Source organism: Corvus kubaryi, unplaced genomic scaffold (assembly GCF_017639235.1).
Source record: "Corvus kubaryi isolate FWS band 111438036 unplaced genomic scaffold, C.kubaryi_AGA036_p1.0 37385, whole genome shotgun sequence".
NCBI lineage: Eukaryota > Metazoa > Chordata > Aves > Passeriformes > Corvidae > Corvus > Corvus kubaryi.
In genome coordinates, this window is record NW_024581127.1 from 13,373,516 (window position 1) to 13,391,650 (window position 18,135).

The 18,135-nt window shown below is 41.6% G+C and overlaps 1 protein-coding gene, 1 long non-coding RNA gene and 1 other non-coding gene across 3 annotated transcripts in view; 1 reads left to right on the forward strand and 2 right to left on the reverse strand.

Annotated features, from left to right (window-relative positions):
* Nucleotides 1-1,914: 1,914 nt before the first annotated feature.
* CFAP418 (cilia and flagella associated protein 418) lies at nucleotides 1,915-13,544 on the reverse strand. The gene is made up of 6 exons (XM_042036021.1): nucleotides 13,403-13,544; nucleotides 11,401-11,500; nucleotides 8,940-9,010; nucleotides 8,358-8,423; nucleotides 7,462-7,557; nucleotides 1,915-5,501 (listed from the first exon to the last, which is right to left on the reverse strand). The coding sequence occupies exons 1-6, from the start codon at nucleotides 13,501-13,503 to the stop codon at nucleotides 5,342-5,344; spliced, it is 594 nt and encodes a 197-aa protein (XP_041891955.1). The 5' UTR covers nucleotides 13,504-13,544; the 3' UTR covers nucleotides 1,915-5,341.
* Nucleotides 13,545-13,596: 52 nt separating this feature from the next.
* LOC121668328 overlaps nucleotides 13,597-18,135 on the forward strand; it is an 80,059-nt gene continuing 75,520 nt past the window's right edge. The window contains exon 1 of the long non-coding RNA XR_006017343.1: nucleotides 13,597-13,837. This is a non-coding gene — a long non-coding RNA (uncharacterized LOC121668328). The remainder of the gene's footprint in view (nucleotides 13,838-18,135) is intronic.
* On the reverse strand, nucleotides 13,687-13,768 carry TRNAS-AGA. Its single transcript has one exon. It is a non-coding gene; the product is annotated as a tRNA-Ser (tRNA).

The window sequence follows — 18,135 nt, forward strand, 5'->3', positions numbered from 1 at the left end:
AAATAGTGGACATTTGAACTTCTCCCTGCAGCATGCTATTTTTATTTCTTTCACTTAGTGTGTCTTTAGTTTAGAAGCAAACAAAAACCAATGGCTTAGTTCTTACCTGAAAAAATGTTTTAACAAAACTTTTCTATATGAAACCTTTCACAGTGTGCTACTCAGCCTTGCTTGTTCCTTTCTGCTCAATTAAACTTTTATTTCAATTGTTTCTCCTATTAGAAGAAATCAAATAAGCAAAGAATGAATTGTTACAGAGATCACTCACCTATGGTGTAACTAGGCTAAATTTAGATGATACTCCCTATTTTACCAGTAAAATAAGCAAACTTTAGTTTAATGGTTTAGATATGTTTGTGCTTCTAGTTAAAAGCACCTTGTCACTTCTGCAGAAACAGACACAACCTAACTGGTTATTGGAAATAATATTTACTTCTATCCACTTTAAATCTGCTTTGTACACTCAAACTGTCTGGATTCCCAAAGAACCAGAAGTGAGTTCAGAGAGTGAGACTGCACTAACCTCAGCCGTGGCTCATGGATGATGGACTGCAGGATGTAGGTCTTTGGATGATTCCCATGCTGTATCTCAGACTGCTCTGCAGCATTTCTGGTCTATGTTACTTTCCTACATAGACAGGAACAACTGGGGTTTTTCTGCATTTCTAAATTTTGGACTTTTACTATTTCCTTTTAAAGAGCTCTCACCTTGGGTGATGTGCTATATAAATATTGTATTGAACATTAGAAGATCCTAACATATGGAACCTCTACTTCCCAAAATTATTTAGCATTTTCAGGGAAAAATTAATTTGGGGAGGGTGAAAAAAATCATGAGGCAATTCAGGTTTTCTACTGATGTTATTAGAGGATAAACATACACAAATATACCTAGATATGTACACACAGAGTTTTTTATGCTTCTTTAGATGACAGTTAAAAAGTTAATCTACTTCAGTATTGGGCAAGGATCACTTGAAGACCGTTTGGATAAATTCACACAAAAATCAAATCCAATTGCTACAGATCTGGCTACCACACTGATAATGACACTAGTAGGAGACAAATGCAAGAAGCCTCAGTCCGTTGAATGTAAACCATTATTACAGAAAAAAATAGAAGTATGAGCTTCTATTAGTGAAGCAGAAGCCTGAACTGCAACACTCAGCGGTGCTGCTCTGCCCTCTGCAGACTGGACTGTATAATCACATACTAACCCTGATCACGCACTTCTAAAGCACATCTAACTCCACAGAAAAAGAAGTTATCAAACTGAATGAAACACACAGAAACACCACTGTGACACTTCAAGTCCTAAATAAGTCAGGAGTACTCCTGAGGCAGCACGTGGTTTCTGAGTACCTTCACCGTGTCCACACTGGCAATTAAGTTAGGGAAATAATTATTGCCTGAATAGCACCAATGCCTGGAATCCAAATTCAGAATGAGGTACAGGAAGTATTTATGTTTGTTACTCTAATGTAAGCCACACAGCATTTCTTGATGGTGGAGAAACAAGTTCCAACTCCCATATACAGAGCAACTCCTCCCTGGTACTAGGAATGATTTTCTACAGCAAGACCCAGGGCACGTGGACCACAGCAAATGTGTGACTGATACACCAGGCTACCAGCACCCCACTCTGCAAGTTGTTATATGCCACCCTGCACACCCTGCCTCCACCTTTATGAGCTCTCTATAATTTCATGTGCTCTCGTCATGTTAGCTGGTAAAGAATGTTAAAGCTTATTAATTCTCCTCTATTTGCTGCATCCCCACTGATGTGAGAAAACACACACAACAGTACTTATTGCTTCTCATGAGCTGGACAATGCTTTTGTATGAAGGACATGTCATAACCCTCCTGGCTTCTCTTGGATAGGAATAATACAATAGAATTCACACAACACACAATTCAGATTTGTTCCAACTTTTCATTTTATTAAGTGCTGACATTTGAAAAACTTTCTCAAAGCACACATGCCAAACCCTAGGCATCAGATGTGGCCCTCACAAATGAGCAGCACCTGACGTTCCTTTACTCCACCTGCCACCTGTCTGTGGTTATCGGGTGTCACACCACAGACAGAACGTCAGCTTTTCTGAAAAAAGAGCCTGGCAGGAAGAAAAATTTGCGTATGCAGCTCCCAACATAGCACTTCTTGTATTGTGTGACTACCACGTGTGCTGGTTACATGACCCAAAGACTCACATGTCAGGAAACAAGAGAAGTGGCAGTCTTTCAGCAAGTGGCAGTATTTGCAGAATAACTTCAGTACAAAACTAAAATAAGTGTTTGGGGAAAAAAGGTCTTTATTTGATATTGCAAAGTTTGCAGTAAGTGATGTTATTATGCTTCTGTAAGTTAAATTTAATGGCGGGTCAAGATTCTTAATAATGACTCTTCTGAGCTATATTCACCCTCCATAGTTTGCAGGTAAAACAAGTGAAAGTTAGAGCAGCACATTAAAATTTGATGGAATCTCATTTTGCCATCCTTCATTGCTTTTATTTTTTTTGAGGGACCTGCTGCAGACTAATGGGACAGGCTAGAAAATTTCCAAGTGTATCAGTAAGCAAAATAAAAGTCTCAAATTTTCACCCTGCCCATTTCACAAATGGAAATTGTATAATTATTCCAAAGCAAAAAATTGGAGGAAAACAAGGGTCACATTTATACTTAGCAACACTGTTCTCCAGTGACTTCCATTTGACAACAGCTGAATTGCATTCTTAAACAGAATTCTTTACATATTCTTAAACAGAATTCTCTACATAATCCCTGCTATCTCAGATAACTGACACAGAAATATCACTTAGGGTCTGGGCTACATCGTGAAAACCTTGTACAATCTGACAGTACCTTCATCAAACGAACATTCAAGCCCTAGTTTTACCTTTCTTTACATTCTTTTCATCCAAGGACTTTGGAGTGGTTTGTAACATGGAACTGAAGAAAGCAAAAGAAAGGAAATCAGATCTTAATGCTGCTCCTCCTTCCAACAAAATAATTGTATCTAATGACATAGCAATTATTCTCAAATCTAGAAATATGCTAAATTCTGAAAACCCATACAAGAAGCACTATTTCTGTATCTGTCTGCAACTTCTCTTGGACAAAAAGCTGTCATATCCCACCACTCTAACCAAGGCCAGAAGCAAGTTAACTACACTTGAATAAACCTGATTATTTCAGGGGAATGTTCAGCATACAGGAGACACGCTCCTTTTCCAAGTCGCATAAGACTTGGTCTCATGAACTGAGATGGGAATTAGGATTTTCCCCATTTCCTGCTCACAAGTTGCAAGCCCAGCTTGTTTCTATGCTGTGGCACAAGTTCCAGTACAACTCTAGCCAAAAGACACCCTGTGGAACTACTTGGTCATGAGTTCCAAATAGCCTTGGAACAGACGAGCCAAGTCAACTCAGCGTTTTTGAAATGCATTCTTTAAGAATGGAAAGCAGATTTCTTCTTCCCCAGAGCTTGTTGCCTTCCGTTGGGTTCTTCTCTTAGGCACTCTTCTCTTAAACACTGATGCTCTCTAGGCATGAAAGTCGCTTGGGCCCATCTGAAGAAAACCCGGGAACACTCACTGTGTACAGCCCAGACCAGGGCTACATCTTCACAAAGGACAGAAAGGCAAGCAGAGCTCTTCCAGGAGCTGACTGAGCATTAGCCAACTGGTCTCTGGTCCTGAACCTGCAGTTTTGGACTCCAGCAGTTGAAACTTCAGCCTGAAATACTAAATTCACTGAAAACAATACATGACCCTAAATATGTCTGTACCATCATGCCAAGCAGTACCTCTCCAAAGCCAACTCACCTCTGACTCTACAGCAAGGCTGCATGGGGCACTGGAAGGTGAAGTCTGGAGCACTGAAGAAGCACTGCCAGGCTTTCCAGGCACACTGCTGGGCCTCTGCAGGTTCTAAAACAAGCACTCACGGGAGAACAAGGTAAGCAGGGTGCAGAGTACGTGACGCCTCTGGTCACTACTGAGATCTGCTCTTTCAGAGGGCGACAGACACAGGAATCACCTCTACAAGAAAGACCATGCAATTGTTTTGGAAAAGCTCAGAAAGAGAATAAATGGACAGATTAGAACCATGAGCAAAACTTCAGAGAAAGGGAAATGGCTCTGTACAGCTAGAATTGCCCAAAGTAAGTAATTCTGAATTTATCTGTACAGACACACGTGCTGCACAGCAAAAATACTGACAGATGTCCCATTTTGAGACACCTTTCAGTGTAGTAAATGACAGGACTGGTTATTCTTTACTCCCTCTCCCCCTGCATAAAACTCAAATCTATCTTCTGTGTTATTTATACATAAAGAAAAGAAAAAGCTCATAAACTATAGCAACATTGACTGTAAGCAAGACAATTCAAGGAACAGTGTTACTGAGGGAAGGGAGTGTGTTGAAACAGGACAGTTACACTTTCTGAATACACAGTATTTTAAAGAGAAGCTGAAGTGAAAGCTAAGTGAAACTGAAAAAAAATCTTAATTTGAACATCATTGAGGATATATATTTTCTCACTCTTAAAAGCCTGAGCCTTTTTCCCTTGAAAATATCAACAAAAGAGTAACATACCCTTCAGAATCTCTTTAAAATTGCATATTTAATAATTGCACAATAACTTGCTCATCTCTTGTGCAGTGAGGGCTGAAGAGAAGTTCAAGAAACTCACTGTGGTAGAAGTCCTTAGTCAGCAGCAAGTGCTCTGAAGAAAGCAGTAGGAACTGGAAGAAAATTTTCAGCACCTGCAGTTTTTGGGTATTGGTGGGTAAAAGGAAGTAAAGTTTTGGGGTGTCCTGAAACCTTTAAGATAAGAGCTGATTCCATAGTAATTTTTTAAGAGATGAACAACCACTTGCTCTCATTAACAGCTATGAGCAAAGCAGAAAAGCAGGATTCACTTCTGTGCAGGAATTCATACACTTCTGTGTCATAGTTGTTTCTCAGTCCACCAGTTTGAGTCCAAGATTCTGCAGACACGGGAAATAAGGCTCTCTGCTAGATGTGAGGAACCGTCTCAAGGTGCTTTGCCCACGCCCAAGTCTGTTACTTCCTCTTCTTTTCTTTAACACTACTGTATGAGCTTTCACCTCATTTAGCTTCCAGAAAGCCTCCAAGTTGGTTGTTTCTCCTAATAATTCAAATCCCCACACAGCTTGCCAGACAGTTAAATTAAATTAAAAAAAAAAAAGTTTTCAGGTTGAAATCTGGGTGTTTCAATCTATTTCTAGATCTAAATATTGCAATTTTTCCATCTGTTCTCGGAAAACTGGGTAGGAAACAAATTGATTTTAAGACCCATTTCCACACAAGAAGACTTCATTCTCCATGTTTACCACAAACCCACCGAAGCTGCTGCTCTGTTTGGAGGTCAGTTAATTCATCAATGGATCTCCAGCTGCACTGACAAGCATATGCACGTGCTCCTTTCTTCTTTATCATCTTTGCTCTTAGTTTACTAAGCTCAGGCATGTTATTCCTGCCAAAGAAGTGAATTCAGCTTAGGATCATGCTTTTTTTTTTTTTTTTCCTAAGAAAAAATATTCACGAGGCCATTTCAAATCAGAAGACATCTTAAGGACAATTCAGAGTGCCACTGTCATGGATGAATTTAGGGATATATTTGAATTCTGTTTTGAATGCAATCCTTTCCCGAGAGCAGTCTCAGTGCTGTGCTCCCAGATTGACTGCAGATTGATGTTTTTGTAAACAACGTTATCTGTTGGGTTTAGAGACTTCCAGTCAGCCTCCAGAAAAAGAGTTGGGAAGAAAACCAGGCAGAGTTAATTCCTGTGTTAAAAAACGATCCAAAAATGTATTTATCTTATCAAACTTACTGTAAAATTGCTATGCATAATGGGTAAAATTACAGAGTTAAACTTTTCATTAGGAACTATTACTCAGGATGATTGTTAAAGGGACTGAAATGAAATGGCCGTAAGACTGTACATCAAACCAGAAATAATTCCTGTGCAGCTAATAACCACAACAAATGAAAAATCAGCATGGCTATGACAAAACCAAGTTGTTTCAAAAAAACCAAGTGAAAATGTAGCATTTTAGCTAACTTTGCTCTCATGACCTCTTGCCGGCCATCAATTACTGGACACTGAATTGCAAAAAAACATTAACAAGCCCAGCTAAATAAAGAAAACCCAAAACAAGTGTCAAAGGAAGAACTTTTAGAAAAAGAGATCATGCACCTATTGATGGAAGGAAAATGTTTAATCTTAAAGTTTGCTTTCTAAAATTCAGGTTTGTCAAAATAAACAGCTAAGTATCTTGCTAAAGATTACGTATTCTAATCAATTTTACAAATATGTGATACTAATGCTGCTCATGTGGGTGGGGTTTTTTTTCAGTTTCATTTATTAATTTCAAGATCTGAGAAGCAAAATAATTTTGACTTAGGGTAAACAAAAGAATCCCACTTTTATTTTTTTTTATCCACCTTTCCCACTACCAAACTCATCTTAGGAGACCAGTGCAGCATGGTATTTTTAAAGCTGCTTTAAATAATAGGAAAAATAATGGTATTCAGAAAGAGATAGAAATTTTGAGACAGGAAGAAAAATACAGGAATAACCAAAGATGTAATACAGGAAAAATAATGGAAAAGGAGCTGATGTCTTCATTATTGTTCTGCTCTGGCTGTCACACTCCTCACTGTCCAAGCACTATCTCTGAACACATCCACCTCTTCCGTCAGTTAACGGGCACACACAGAGACTGTACTAAAATAAGAGAAATCCAAATTTGATGTCTGTATTAGGAACATGCCTACTAAACTACATTTCACTAAGTCTTGGCATTAACTTTAGAAAAACTGGGAATAAGAACTCCTTAATTTTAAGTCTTCAAAAACTATTTAAAGAATTAAAGACATCACAATATAAGCAGAAAAGAAAAATCCCACCTCTCCATTTAACCAAACCTTTCTTTCAAGAAAGAAATCTGTTAAGAAATGAAGCTATTTGATTTTCACTGAACATGACAGCATACTTGATAGAGGAAAAAAGAACATCTGACTTGAAACCATCACAGTCTGTATAACTGAAAGTGATGTGCAAAGCACATGCTGAACAGTCTGCATTCATGTTGTCGACATTGTAGACACCCTGCACTGGTTGGCAGAGGCCAACCCATCACATGGATTACCTGCTTATTTTAGCAACAAGCTGGCCTTTTGATCCATGAAACTTGAATTCTTTTTAAAGCAGAGGGAGAGTCATGGGAGAAGAGACAGAAATGGATGGAAACAAATTTTGGGAGATGTTGCTTCCCCTCCCCACAGAGTTTCCCACCTGATCCCAAACAGGTAGCATGCATGCTTCTTTTTAGGTGACACAGCAGTGCTAAGGGCTTTTCATCTTTCCTGTTCATATCAAGCCCCAAAGCACAGAAACACAACACTAATACCAAACCCACCTCAGACCCACCTGAAAAAAAGATAATCACAGGACTGATCCCAGATGTAGTCATTGAAAAGTGACACTCGGAAGTCACAAGCAGTACAACGTAGCTGATCACACGTTCTGGACAAAGAAGAACAATCAATCAGAGAAGCTGACTGATACAATGTACACGGATCATACCTGGTGTGCAGTACAGCACACTCAGAAATACCAGAAGCAATGTCACCTAATCTTAATGCTTTTACATCTCTGTCATGTTCAGAATTATGGTATGTGATTTAATTATATGTTCATGTATTATTTTTACAGGTTCCTATCCTCACTGAACACATGAAATAAACTGATATTCACTTGATATATTCTCTTTAGTCTTCCTCACTGGTACAGGACATGGGTAGCATCCAAATATGTGTTGAGTACATTATTACTTACTACAAAAAATGCCACATGGAAATGCAGTAATGTTCTATAGAATGTTGTGGATAAATTTTCAAAGTGCCTCTTCTGCTAAATTCACCTGCAATTGCAAAGCACTCTGACCATTTTCAGTTCAGGTTCTGGGATGAACCAGCCCACTGATTTAAGTCACATACTTGGCAACACATAGAAAAATGAAGAGAGGCAGGGAAAAATAACAATGCAGCAGCAATTTCCTTAACTACTTGTTACTGATTTTTGGTTTCATGTCTCATTTGCAAGCATCTTTGAATACCTCAAACAAACAAAAGGTCAAGTGGTCAACAACAGAGGACTGGAAGGGACCAGTTGATTTTAACTGCAGTTACAGGGAGCCACTTCTTTAGATGACTATAAGGCTGTTCTGCCCTGTTCAAATGCAGAATTTTGTACCACCACAGAAACACAGCTGTGAATAAAAATAATGATAAAGCAAGTAGCACATATTTTTTCAGGTTTCCTACCTTTTTGAAATATTTGTTCCTATCCCAGATGGTGAAAGGCTTCCACCCAGGTACACTGGACAGCATCTATATGGATTCATTAAAAAATATTAAATTATAGCAAAACAGGTTGGAGAAAGCAGTACAACATTTCTCCTAGTTTAACCACATGGTATTTCTAAAAAAAATATTTATTAAATATAGGCAAAACATCCAAATGCTTTTAAACTACAGAATATTAAAATTTCCATTACCAAAGTGTTCAAAGAAAAACTCTTATGAAAATCACTCTCTATGCCAAATACACAAAGGTCTATATATTGCAGCATTTGATAAATGTATATGTCCATAAGGCAAAGGAAGATGTTGTTCAATAGCTTAAATAATTAATAAATTTATAATAAATTATTTTGATCAAATGAAAACACATTAACAATTCTTTGAAATTACCTGTTTATCTTTGTTGTTCTTTACAAAGACTGTTTCTCTTCTCAGCATCTTTCTTAAGAAATGTCAACACAGATTAAACAGCAGCACTATTATTAGACTGATAAGAAGTTATAATTAAGCAATGTCCAACAGGCCCGAATATTTTTCACCTACCTTTTCCTATATGCCGGTACAACAACTTTATTTCTCTCAGGTGTGAGACTTGCAGAATTAGACTTCAAATTCTGTTTAAAAACAATCCAAGAATAAAATGCAGCATTACAGCAAAGTCACAATATTCTGTTTTACTTAATAACCAGGAGCCAGAAAATCTGAGTCACAGAAGACGGGGACTAAGACTCTAGGATATTTCTTGTTCAAGTTTATGAGGCTCTGAAGTAACAGGTAAGTGAGGAACAAGGCTTCTCTTCCCATACTGAATTTCCAGCTCTGGCTGAAGGAATTCCACACCACATGATCGCTTAGACTTTACAATCAAGACTTAGTATTTCATGCCCTCCTTTTAATAATTCTGCTTTTAAAACCAGTTATAATTTGGAATCTCTCCCTCGATGTCTTTTAGCTTTTGTTTCATTAAAACCCATCAAGAACTCAGATTATTCAAAAAGATAGTCTTTGAAAAGTTTCTTATTTGCTGTACACAGAAGAGTTTATTTGAATTCTAGAATATTAGAACTCTAGATCCTAAGTGGGAAGTTCTAGGGATATAAAATGATAAAATTATACAAATTTACTGACATAATTCTCTCTCCCTCAGATGTATACAAGTATTTTTGTTGGTTCAGATTTAGCCACTCTGTAAAAAACGAAAGACAAACAAAACAAAAACCATGTCACTCATGAAAATAAGAGAATCTGCAGGAGGTTATGAAGTATAAGTAACACCATTTACTACTGCTGATACCCAAATGAATATCTATTTTCAATGCCTTCTGTCATTGTAACTGTCTTGAGAATGTAAATTTGTGGCTTCATCTCCATCTCCTGCTGTGAAATGAGGAGTCATTTGCAGAGGATACAAAATGGGGAGCAGTGGTTGGTGTGTCAGATGACTGCACTGCCATTAAGAGGGACCTCAAATGACTTACAGAAATGGGCTGAAAGCAATCTCTTCAAGTTCAGCTAAGGTGAAATGCAAACTCCCGCCCCAGGGGAGGAATAATCCTTATGCACAGAACACCACGTGGGCTGACCAGCCGGAAAGCGGCTTTGCAGAGAAGGCTGTGGGAAATTTGGTCGATAACAAGTGGACCATGAGCCAGCAGTGTGCCCTTGCGGCACAGAAGGCCAACAGTATCCTGGGCTACATTAGGAGGGATGTTGCCATCACGTCCAGGGAGGTGACCCCTCCTCTCTACTCAGCACTGATGAGACAGAATCACAGAATCATTTCAGCTGGAAGGGACCTTCCCCAGCTCAAAGCAGGGTCAGTTTCAGCAGCTTGCCAGGGACTGTGTCCGGCTGCATTTTGAAAACCTCCACAGACTGAGACTCCACAACCTCTCTGTGAAGTCTGTCCCTGTGTTTGACCACCGTTGCAGTTTAGACAAAGTGTTTTCTTGTGTACAGATGGAATTTTGTGTGTTTCAGTGTATGCCCATTGTCTCTTGCCCTGTCACTAGGCACTACGAAGGAGAGTCTGGTCCCTTCTTTACTACAACTATAGTTATTTACACACATTGATAAGATCCCCCTGGAGCCTTCTCTTCTCCAGACTGAACAGTCCCAGCTCTCTCAGCTGCTCCTCATATGACAGGCATTCCAGTCTCTTAACCATCTCCATGGGCCTTTGCTGGAGGTTCTCCAGTAGCTCCACCTCTCTCTTGTATTTGAGAGACCAGAACGGGACACGGTAGTCCAGATACAACCTCACAGACATGTTTGGAGCACAACGTCCAGTACAAAAGAGGCATGGACATAATGGAGTGGGCCCAGGAAAGGACCATGAAGGTCATTAAGGATTTAGACCATCTGACATCCAGGTATAAGCTAAGACAGTTGGAATGGTTTAGCCCAGAGAAAACAATGGTCAGGAGAACCTTACGAAGGTATGTCAGGGAAGAATAAAGAAGACGTAGCCAGACTCTTCTCAGTGGGGATCACTGACAGGAGAGGCAATGGATGCAAACTGAAGTACCACAATTTCCACTTAAACATATGAAAAATCTTTATGACTTGTGAGGGTAGTCAAACACTGCAACAGGCTGCTTAGAGAGGCTGCAGTCTACATCCCCAGGGATAATCGAAAGCCATTTGGACATCGTCCTGGGTAACTGGCTCTAGGCAGTCCTGCTTAAGCAGGTGGTTGGACCAGATCGTCTCTAGAGGTCCCTTTTCCAACTGTGACCATTCTGTGATTCTGAGCATTGACACTATGCTCTATTTTGAACTAGCATTTTGTTTAATTGCCTGTTACTGTGTAGGTAAGAACATCTCTTTGTATTTCTCCTGTTCCTCAATACAGGATTACTGCATTTTCCTTTCTGCTTTATTTTCCAAGTTTATTCTACAGCTTGTTTTCATTCATGTTTTGCTTTAGAAGTTTTAGCTTATGGTGCTTTTACTTCCATTGTTGAACCTGACTTGTTCTGAATTTCTCCAAACCCCTACTCACCAGAGGTGTTTTGGTAAAGCTGCTGTCATTACAGATTTCATCAATAATGTCATCTAGATCTTCTTTGCTGCTGCCAGCACTCATTAACACTTTAGCTGATCTGAAAAATAAATAAACCAGCCTTCATCTTTGTAGCAAGACGACAGCAATTCTAAGAACTGTGAATGAAAAAATATAAACAATTACAGCCTTTTCGCTCTAATATTTTTGTAGTATCTCAGGTACACCATTCAAATAATGACTGAACAGATGTAAACTGCAGGATAACACCTTGCAGGATAACCTTGAGTTGTCGCATCATAGGTCTTATTTTTGCTTGCTTCTTTTATTTCCAACCACTTCCAACCCTGAATAAAATTGTGACAGTATAACCCATGCTACACTTACTGGGCAATTAACTGGACAACCCTGATTTTTCACATTTAGCTTCAGCAGCAGGAGCACAAAAAGGTCAGAGGAAGGTCTCTACTCAAGTTATACAACTGCAGGGGTTCTGAAGAGAATTCCTGCTGAACTGGATGCATTTAGAAAGACCACCTGCACTTTGCTTTCACTCAAGTAACACTCAAGTCTTCTGTTTGCTAGCTCTTTGTCAAAGAAAGAGAGGCCTGTAGTACTGCTGTGTTAACCAATCACGAACAAATCTACTCCTGAGAAAGAAGAAAACTGTGATTTTTTTTTCAAGATTGTCGTTAGATCGACTAAAATTAAGTGCTCATCTAACCATTATGCAAACAATGTGGAAGTCCAGTAATGTGGCCAAAGGTAGTGGTCTTGCTGGTCTTGCATTAGTCATTGGATTCTTCAAGATCCTTTCCTTGGACTCTGAACTGTGTGTAAGTGCTCAGCAGCCCACCTGTGGAGACATCTGGCCAAGCCTCTCTGGTCCACAGACCTTCCAAAGGGAGTCCGAGATGTCTGTGAGGGCTGGGATGTAAACCTGATAGTCAGGATGGAAACCCAAGGGCTGGCAAAGATGCCTGTCAGGGCCAGGCTGGAAACCTGAGGGCAAGCAAAGACACCAGTGAGGGCCAGGATGGAAACCTGATGTCTGGGACTGAAGCCTGAAGGCAGGAACAGATGTCAGAAACTGAACACTTGGCAGTACTGTCAGCAATGACCCTGTCGGCACCAAACTTGCTGGTATTATCATCATTGTTTTGAAAATTGTGGAATTTGAGGCAGATACCTCAAAGTGTAGTGTGTAAGTTAAGTGCTTACTGTAGTAGATATGGTTAATAAAGCATGAACAGAAAAATTATGAACAGAAAAAACAGACCCGAAGGAACAGCATGAAGCTGTGTCAGGGGAGGTTTAGGTTGGATAGCAGGAAAAGGTTTTTCACCCAGAGGGTCACTGGGCACTGGAACAGCTCCCCAGGGAAGTGGTCACAGCACCAAGCCTGACAGAGCTCAAGAAGCGTTTGGACAATGCTCTGAAGCACATGGAGTGACTCTTGGGGTGTCCTGGGCAGGGCACAGAGTTGGACTTGATGATCCTTGTGGGTCCCTTCCAACTGAGAATATTCTGTGATGTGTATGAAATGACTGAAGTATCAAGAGAATAAAAGCTTTGATAATGCTATTGCTAAAGTTCTTCCTGCTCTAAATCGCAAGATTTATAGATATTTGAGGTGAGTTAGATACAGAGAGCTCTCATGAGGTCAGTTACAGAGCAAAGTAATCCCACAACCTTAACTCAGAGGCAAAGTAGTGCAGCTTTTAACGCCATATTTAATCCGAGGCTGCGGTACACGCAGGAGACAAAGACTCTCTGAAGTAACTAAACTCGCTGGCACACGATTTGGATCTTTAAACAACAAGGGCTGCAGGTGACACTTGCCGACCGTCAGCCCGGTTCCGGCTCCCGAACCCGCGTATTTTGGGTTCCTGAGACGTGTGGCCACACGGGCCAGGCGGGGACGGGCTGCGCGCCACCCAGGCGGCGCCTCGCTCGGCGGGGAGCGTTGTGAGGGCGCCGGGACCGCGGCGGGACCGCTAACCTGCGCTCCTCAGCCGCCGTGGGCTCCTCCTCGCCGCCGCCGCGCCGGTGGCACAGCCGACTCTCCACCTCGTCCAGCAGCCGCTCCAGCTCATCCGCCATCTTGCCGCCCAGCGGTTGCCGAGGCGGCCCCGCGGCGCGGGCGGGGTCTGCGCGCCCGGCCGGGGTGGGGGCGGCTGCGGGGTCCTGCGGGGCTCGGCCGCGGCCTCGCCGCGCGGCTGCCGGGATTCGGCGGAGAGCGACGCGGGGGGAGAAAAGGAAAATACAACGCCACCACACCGCGGCCGTAGTCGGCAGGATTCGAACCTGCGCGGGGAGACCCCAATGGATTTCTAGTCCATCGCCTTAACCACTCGGCCACGACTACACATGCTGCAATGGTCCTTCCCACCTTCCCATGAGCGGTTACAGAGAAGGAGCAGGGTTTGGTACTTAGGTACGTCTCCTCACGGGGCGCAGTGAAAGGTTTAAAATAGAGAGTAGGTTTAATGCATGTCATACAGTTCACTGCGCTGTATATTGGTCTGTTTATAGCAAAACCAAACGGTTAGGCTTTGCTAAGTCCCACTGGAGAAGCCAGTGGTGTGTGGTTTTTGGTTTTTTTTAGTTTTTTTTTTTTTTATTTTCGTAGATTAGGAACAGTCGTGGATAGAGCGGCCTCAGTCCCCTTAAAACCAGGAACACTCCCCAGCTGACATCCCCCATAGCGCCCGGGAAGTCGGGGCAGGCATTTTTGAGGAAAGTCCCATAAAGGTGGCTCTCGCCTATCGCCCTGTTAATAAATCCAGACAAACGTCGGAGGTGTCAGTCACCAGCTTTCCAATGCCAGCTCCACCTCCCCTCTCGTCAGAGACACGCGGGAGGTCAGGTGTCCCGACGCGGGCGCACCGCTCGTAGTGTCAGTGAATGCTGTATATTATTATATTTATTTAGAAATGCAAGGAAGCAGTTTAAAGAGAGAGGTCTTGTTAAGCTAAACAGAGCATTGCCATTTCCTTAGGTCAGCTGACACAGAAAGCACAGTGCTTGTACCCTCCCGTTGCCAAGATGGCTCAAAATTTGTCAGCCTGTGATGAAGTGGGGTCTGCAGTACGTAAGCGCTCCAAGCAAAGCCTCCTGGTAACAAGGCATTTTACAATTCTCTGGGTATTTCAATTAATGAGTTGCAAGCCCCGTCTGAATTCCCTCATACTTAAGCTTTTATTTCATCATTCCATTTTCCTCCCCACGTATCTCAGGTCTCTGTTAATACCCCAGCCCAATCCATGGCAGTGCTGCTGGAGGAGACGTGTTGGGTAGAAGAGTTGTGAGTCTTTGCTGGGTTCATGTGATGGAAGAAACTAAATAGTGTTGATGCTGCTCCAGCTCTTTTAAGTGGTCCCTTGGCCAGGACTCTGTGTCATGTAGGTAAATTCAATCCAGAAGAAGTGGATTTTTGGGTGGAATTTTTACATTCATCTCTTGCAGCTGTGGAGAGTTTAAACTAATCACAATTCTCCCCAGTATGCTATCATCTCTGTAATTTGAAAAAGGATCAGGAGCCCACAGGCTTGGAAAATCTTGAAGAAACTCTTGTCTTGAAATACATCATCACATGTGGAAAAGACCACTTGCTGCATCATCTTAAAGGAGCTTAAGAATGCCGAAATCCAGTATCATTCTGGCATTCTTTCAAATGGCCTTAGAAATCTGAGTACATTCTCTTTTGACTGTAAAACAGTTTCTTTCCCTTTCCATCAATCCTGTGGCTGTCAGTGTGTCTGTTACAAGGTGCCAAAAATGTATGGAGTGTCTATGGGATAACGGTGCCAAAGTCAGGGGTGCCTCGAGGCCTTCTCCCATGAACTCGCTGCAGCATTTGCTCAGTTGGAAAGCATTTGAAACCAAAAAAGAAAAAAAAAAATGAAAAAGAAAAAAAGGAACAGACCTTTAAAAATTGTTAAACTGAAAAGATTGGCTTTGTGCAGATTGCTGCCTGCTGTTTGGATCCTTGTTGTTCAAAACTTCTGAAAGGCCTGATGCAATCAAAGAGACAGAGACTTACTGGGTCAAATTGATTCCAGACTAGTCTCTGGAATCACACTGAGGTGAATCTGACATACTGGGCCTTCAGCTAAGCTGTGGCCAGGAGAAAGGAGTTGAGGTCATGCCCTAAATTTTGTCCTCTCTTAGGAAATCAATGAAGTGGCTTGTTCAAATCATGTCTCCCACTGACTGCTTGGGGCTTATATTGGTGCAAATGGAAAGGTTACTGGTTGCAGAGGGCTGGAAAAGACAGAGTGACCACTTTGATGATGATGGCTTTTTTTTTTTTTTTTTAATATACGATCTCTTAGGAAGAGAGGACAGAAAGCTGAAAGTCCTGGGTGGAAGCCATAATGTTCTCTAGACCTCAAGCTACTGAAAGCTTTCTCAGTGGTGCTGATAAAACTGGATTTTGCCACAACAGTGATGAAGACAAAAAAAACTTCCTAGGACAGGATGTTAATTTCTCTCTTCTGTTTTCTCTGGGAACCAAAGTGAGCCTAAATTGAGGTTGCCCAGAACTCTTCTCAGCCTTCTTCTCTGAACAATGAAGTCTCCAGGGATCGGGTAATGATAGAGGTCAGCAGAGCCAGGTAATACCAGTCATTTCCGAATGCTACCCATTGCCAGACAAAGAGGGAAATGATTGCAGGGAGGCCCTCTTCTTTTTGATCTAGTGATAGCATGTTGCAGGCCTGTCTGCCTTCCAATCTCTTGCCCCAGAAGTTGGGGTGGAGGTAATGCAGTGATTGCCTCTCCCCAAGGTGTTCTGCTGCCTCCAGCATATGTAGAAAAGTTCAACTCCTTGCTCCCAGTCACAGGATATTATTCTAATCTTGTTCCTTGTCACAATCCAGTATAACATCATTTTAAGTGACACCACTTATTTCCTATTAGTAGTACAGTGCATCAACATGAGAAAATTCAGGGCTGAATCTAAATTTTTGGATATAATTTAAACCATTAGCAAGCATTCATGTGCATGAAATTATTCTACTAAAGATACCAGATTGGGAGACAACTTCTTGAAAGACCTCTTGGCAGCAAGACTAACAGTGTGTGTAAGATTCCTCATATAACACTGGTTTGTGATGTTGAGAGACAGCCTTGGATCAAAGGACAGTTTAAGCTGGAGGCTGCCCCAGTCTTGGGCTTCACTGTCAATCTTTCCATCAAAGGTGCCAGCTCAGAGGGTGGATTTTTCACTTCAGTTTGCTGGCACAGCTGCCTTACCCATGAGGGGCATGAGGAGTGGAACAACTTCCAGTTACTTCCAACCTTCCTCTGAATTAATAATTTCAAGGTTAGAGTATGTGAGCACCCACCAATTTTTGCCTGGGGCTACACAGTTGTCTTGCAAGGGAAACTGTTCCTGAGAAGAACATGTAAGTGACCAGAATGACAAGCCCTCAGCCCTTGCTGTGAGGGGTACACATACTTTTGGATATTTGTAAACATACATGCTCATTTTCAAATAAGTGTGACATTGTGGTGCTTACTAAGGGAAGCAGATTTTTCAGGACTGTATACAAAACAAAAAAATACTTGTCTGGGGGCCTTTTAATGAACATGGCATAATCCTCAAGGCTTCTTATAACCATGACATTTTGATCTCCGTGGGGGCATAACAAACACTGGAAAGTCGTTTCTGGAAAAAAACTGTCAGCTTGTGAGGCTGTGTAACAAGGAGGTCACACTTCCAAATCAATGATAATTATGTGTAACTTCGAATAAAAATGGTGTTGCCAAGCACTGTGCAGCTTTACTGCACCTGCATTCTCTGGCACCAAGGGTGTCAGTCCCTGTAAAGTGGAGCAGAGGGAGGCACGTGGTGATAAAGCAGGTCAGTGCAGAGAACATATCACAAGGTAAAAATGTTTCCATTTAATAGACAGAAATAATAAGTAGTAGTAAATATAAGATAATTGGCCTGCCAGGAAGGACCCTAGGCTGTGAGAACATGAGTAGGGAGGAGAAAGCATCAAGCAGAGAGGACTGGGGACTACTGTGGAAAAAGTCCTTCCTGCTTGCTACCCATTGCACAGCTGTGGTGAGAGACAAACACCATGTAAAACCAGCCTAGATGAGGGAGCTGAAACCAAAGCAAAGACAGTGTTCCATCACCCTTGCCAAGGCTGGAAAATATTTTTCAGGGGTGATTCTCCAGAGGAGTTGTGAGCTAGGAAAAACTATCCCGTAAGCCACAGGGGCATGGCGTGAGTGTGCATGTTGGGGGTGAGATGCTGTTTGTGGGAACTCCACACTAATATCCTGCTCCTCAGTGGGGCTGATTCAGATTTTTCTTCCTGAGGACCCAGATACTGCATCTCAGAGGGGACAGATGTGGTAGCTGACAGGGCTGGTGTTGTCACACATGAGGTTCCAGATACACTCATTTGTTTCACTGCATAGCAGTGTGCTTTGTTTCACTGCATTGCTTCTTTTTCTCAGTACAAGAATACTGGTCAGTGAAAATATATGTTAGGCAGAATCACACTTGTGTAACATTAGTACTATTTGCCTGTGTGATTTTGTACAGTTAAAAGACTTAAAAGAATGGCAAGAAGAACAAAATCTTTTACAGATGAAAGCTTCTTCAAAAAGCCTCTCTCTAGAAGCTCGAATGCTAAAAAGATAGCTTCATGTCTGTGAGTAATGAGGTTTTCATTTGGACTTGAAATAAACAGGGGTTTTTTCCAGTGCAGTTTT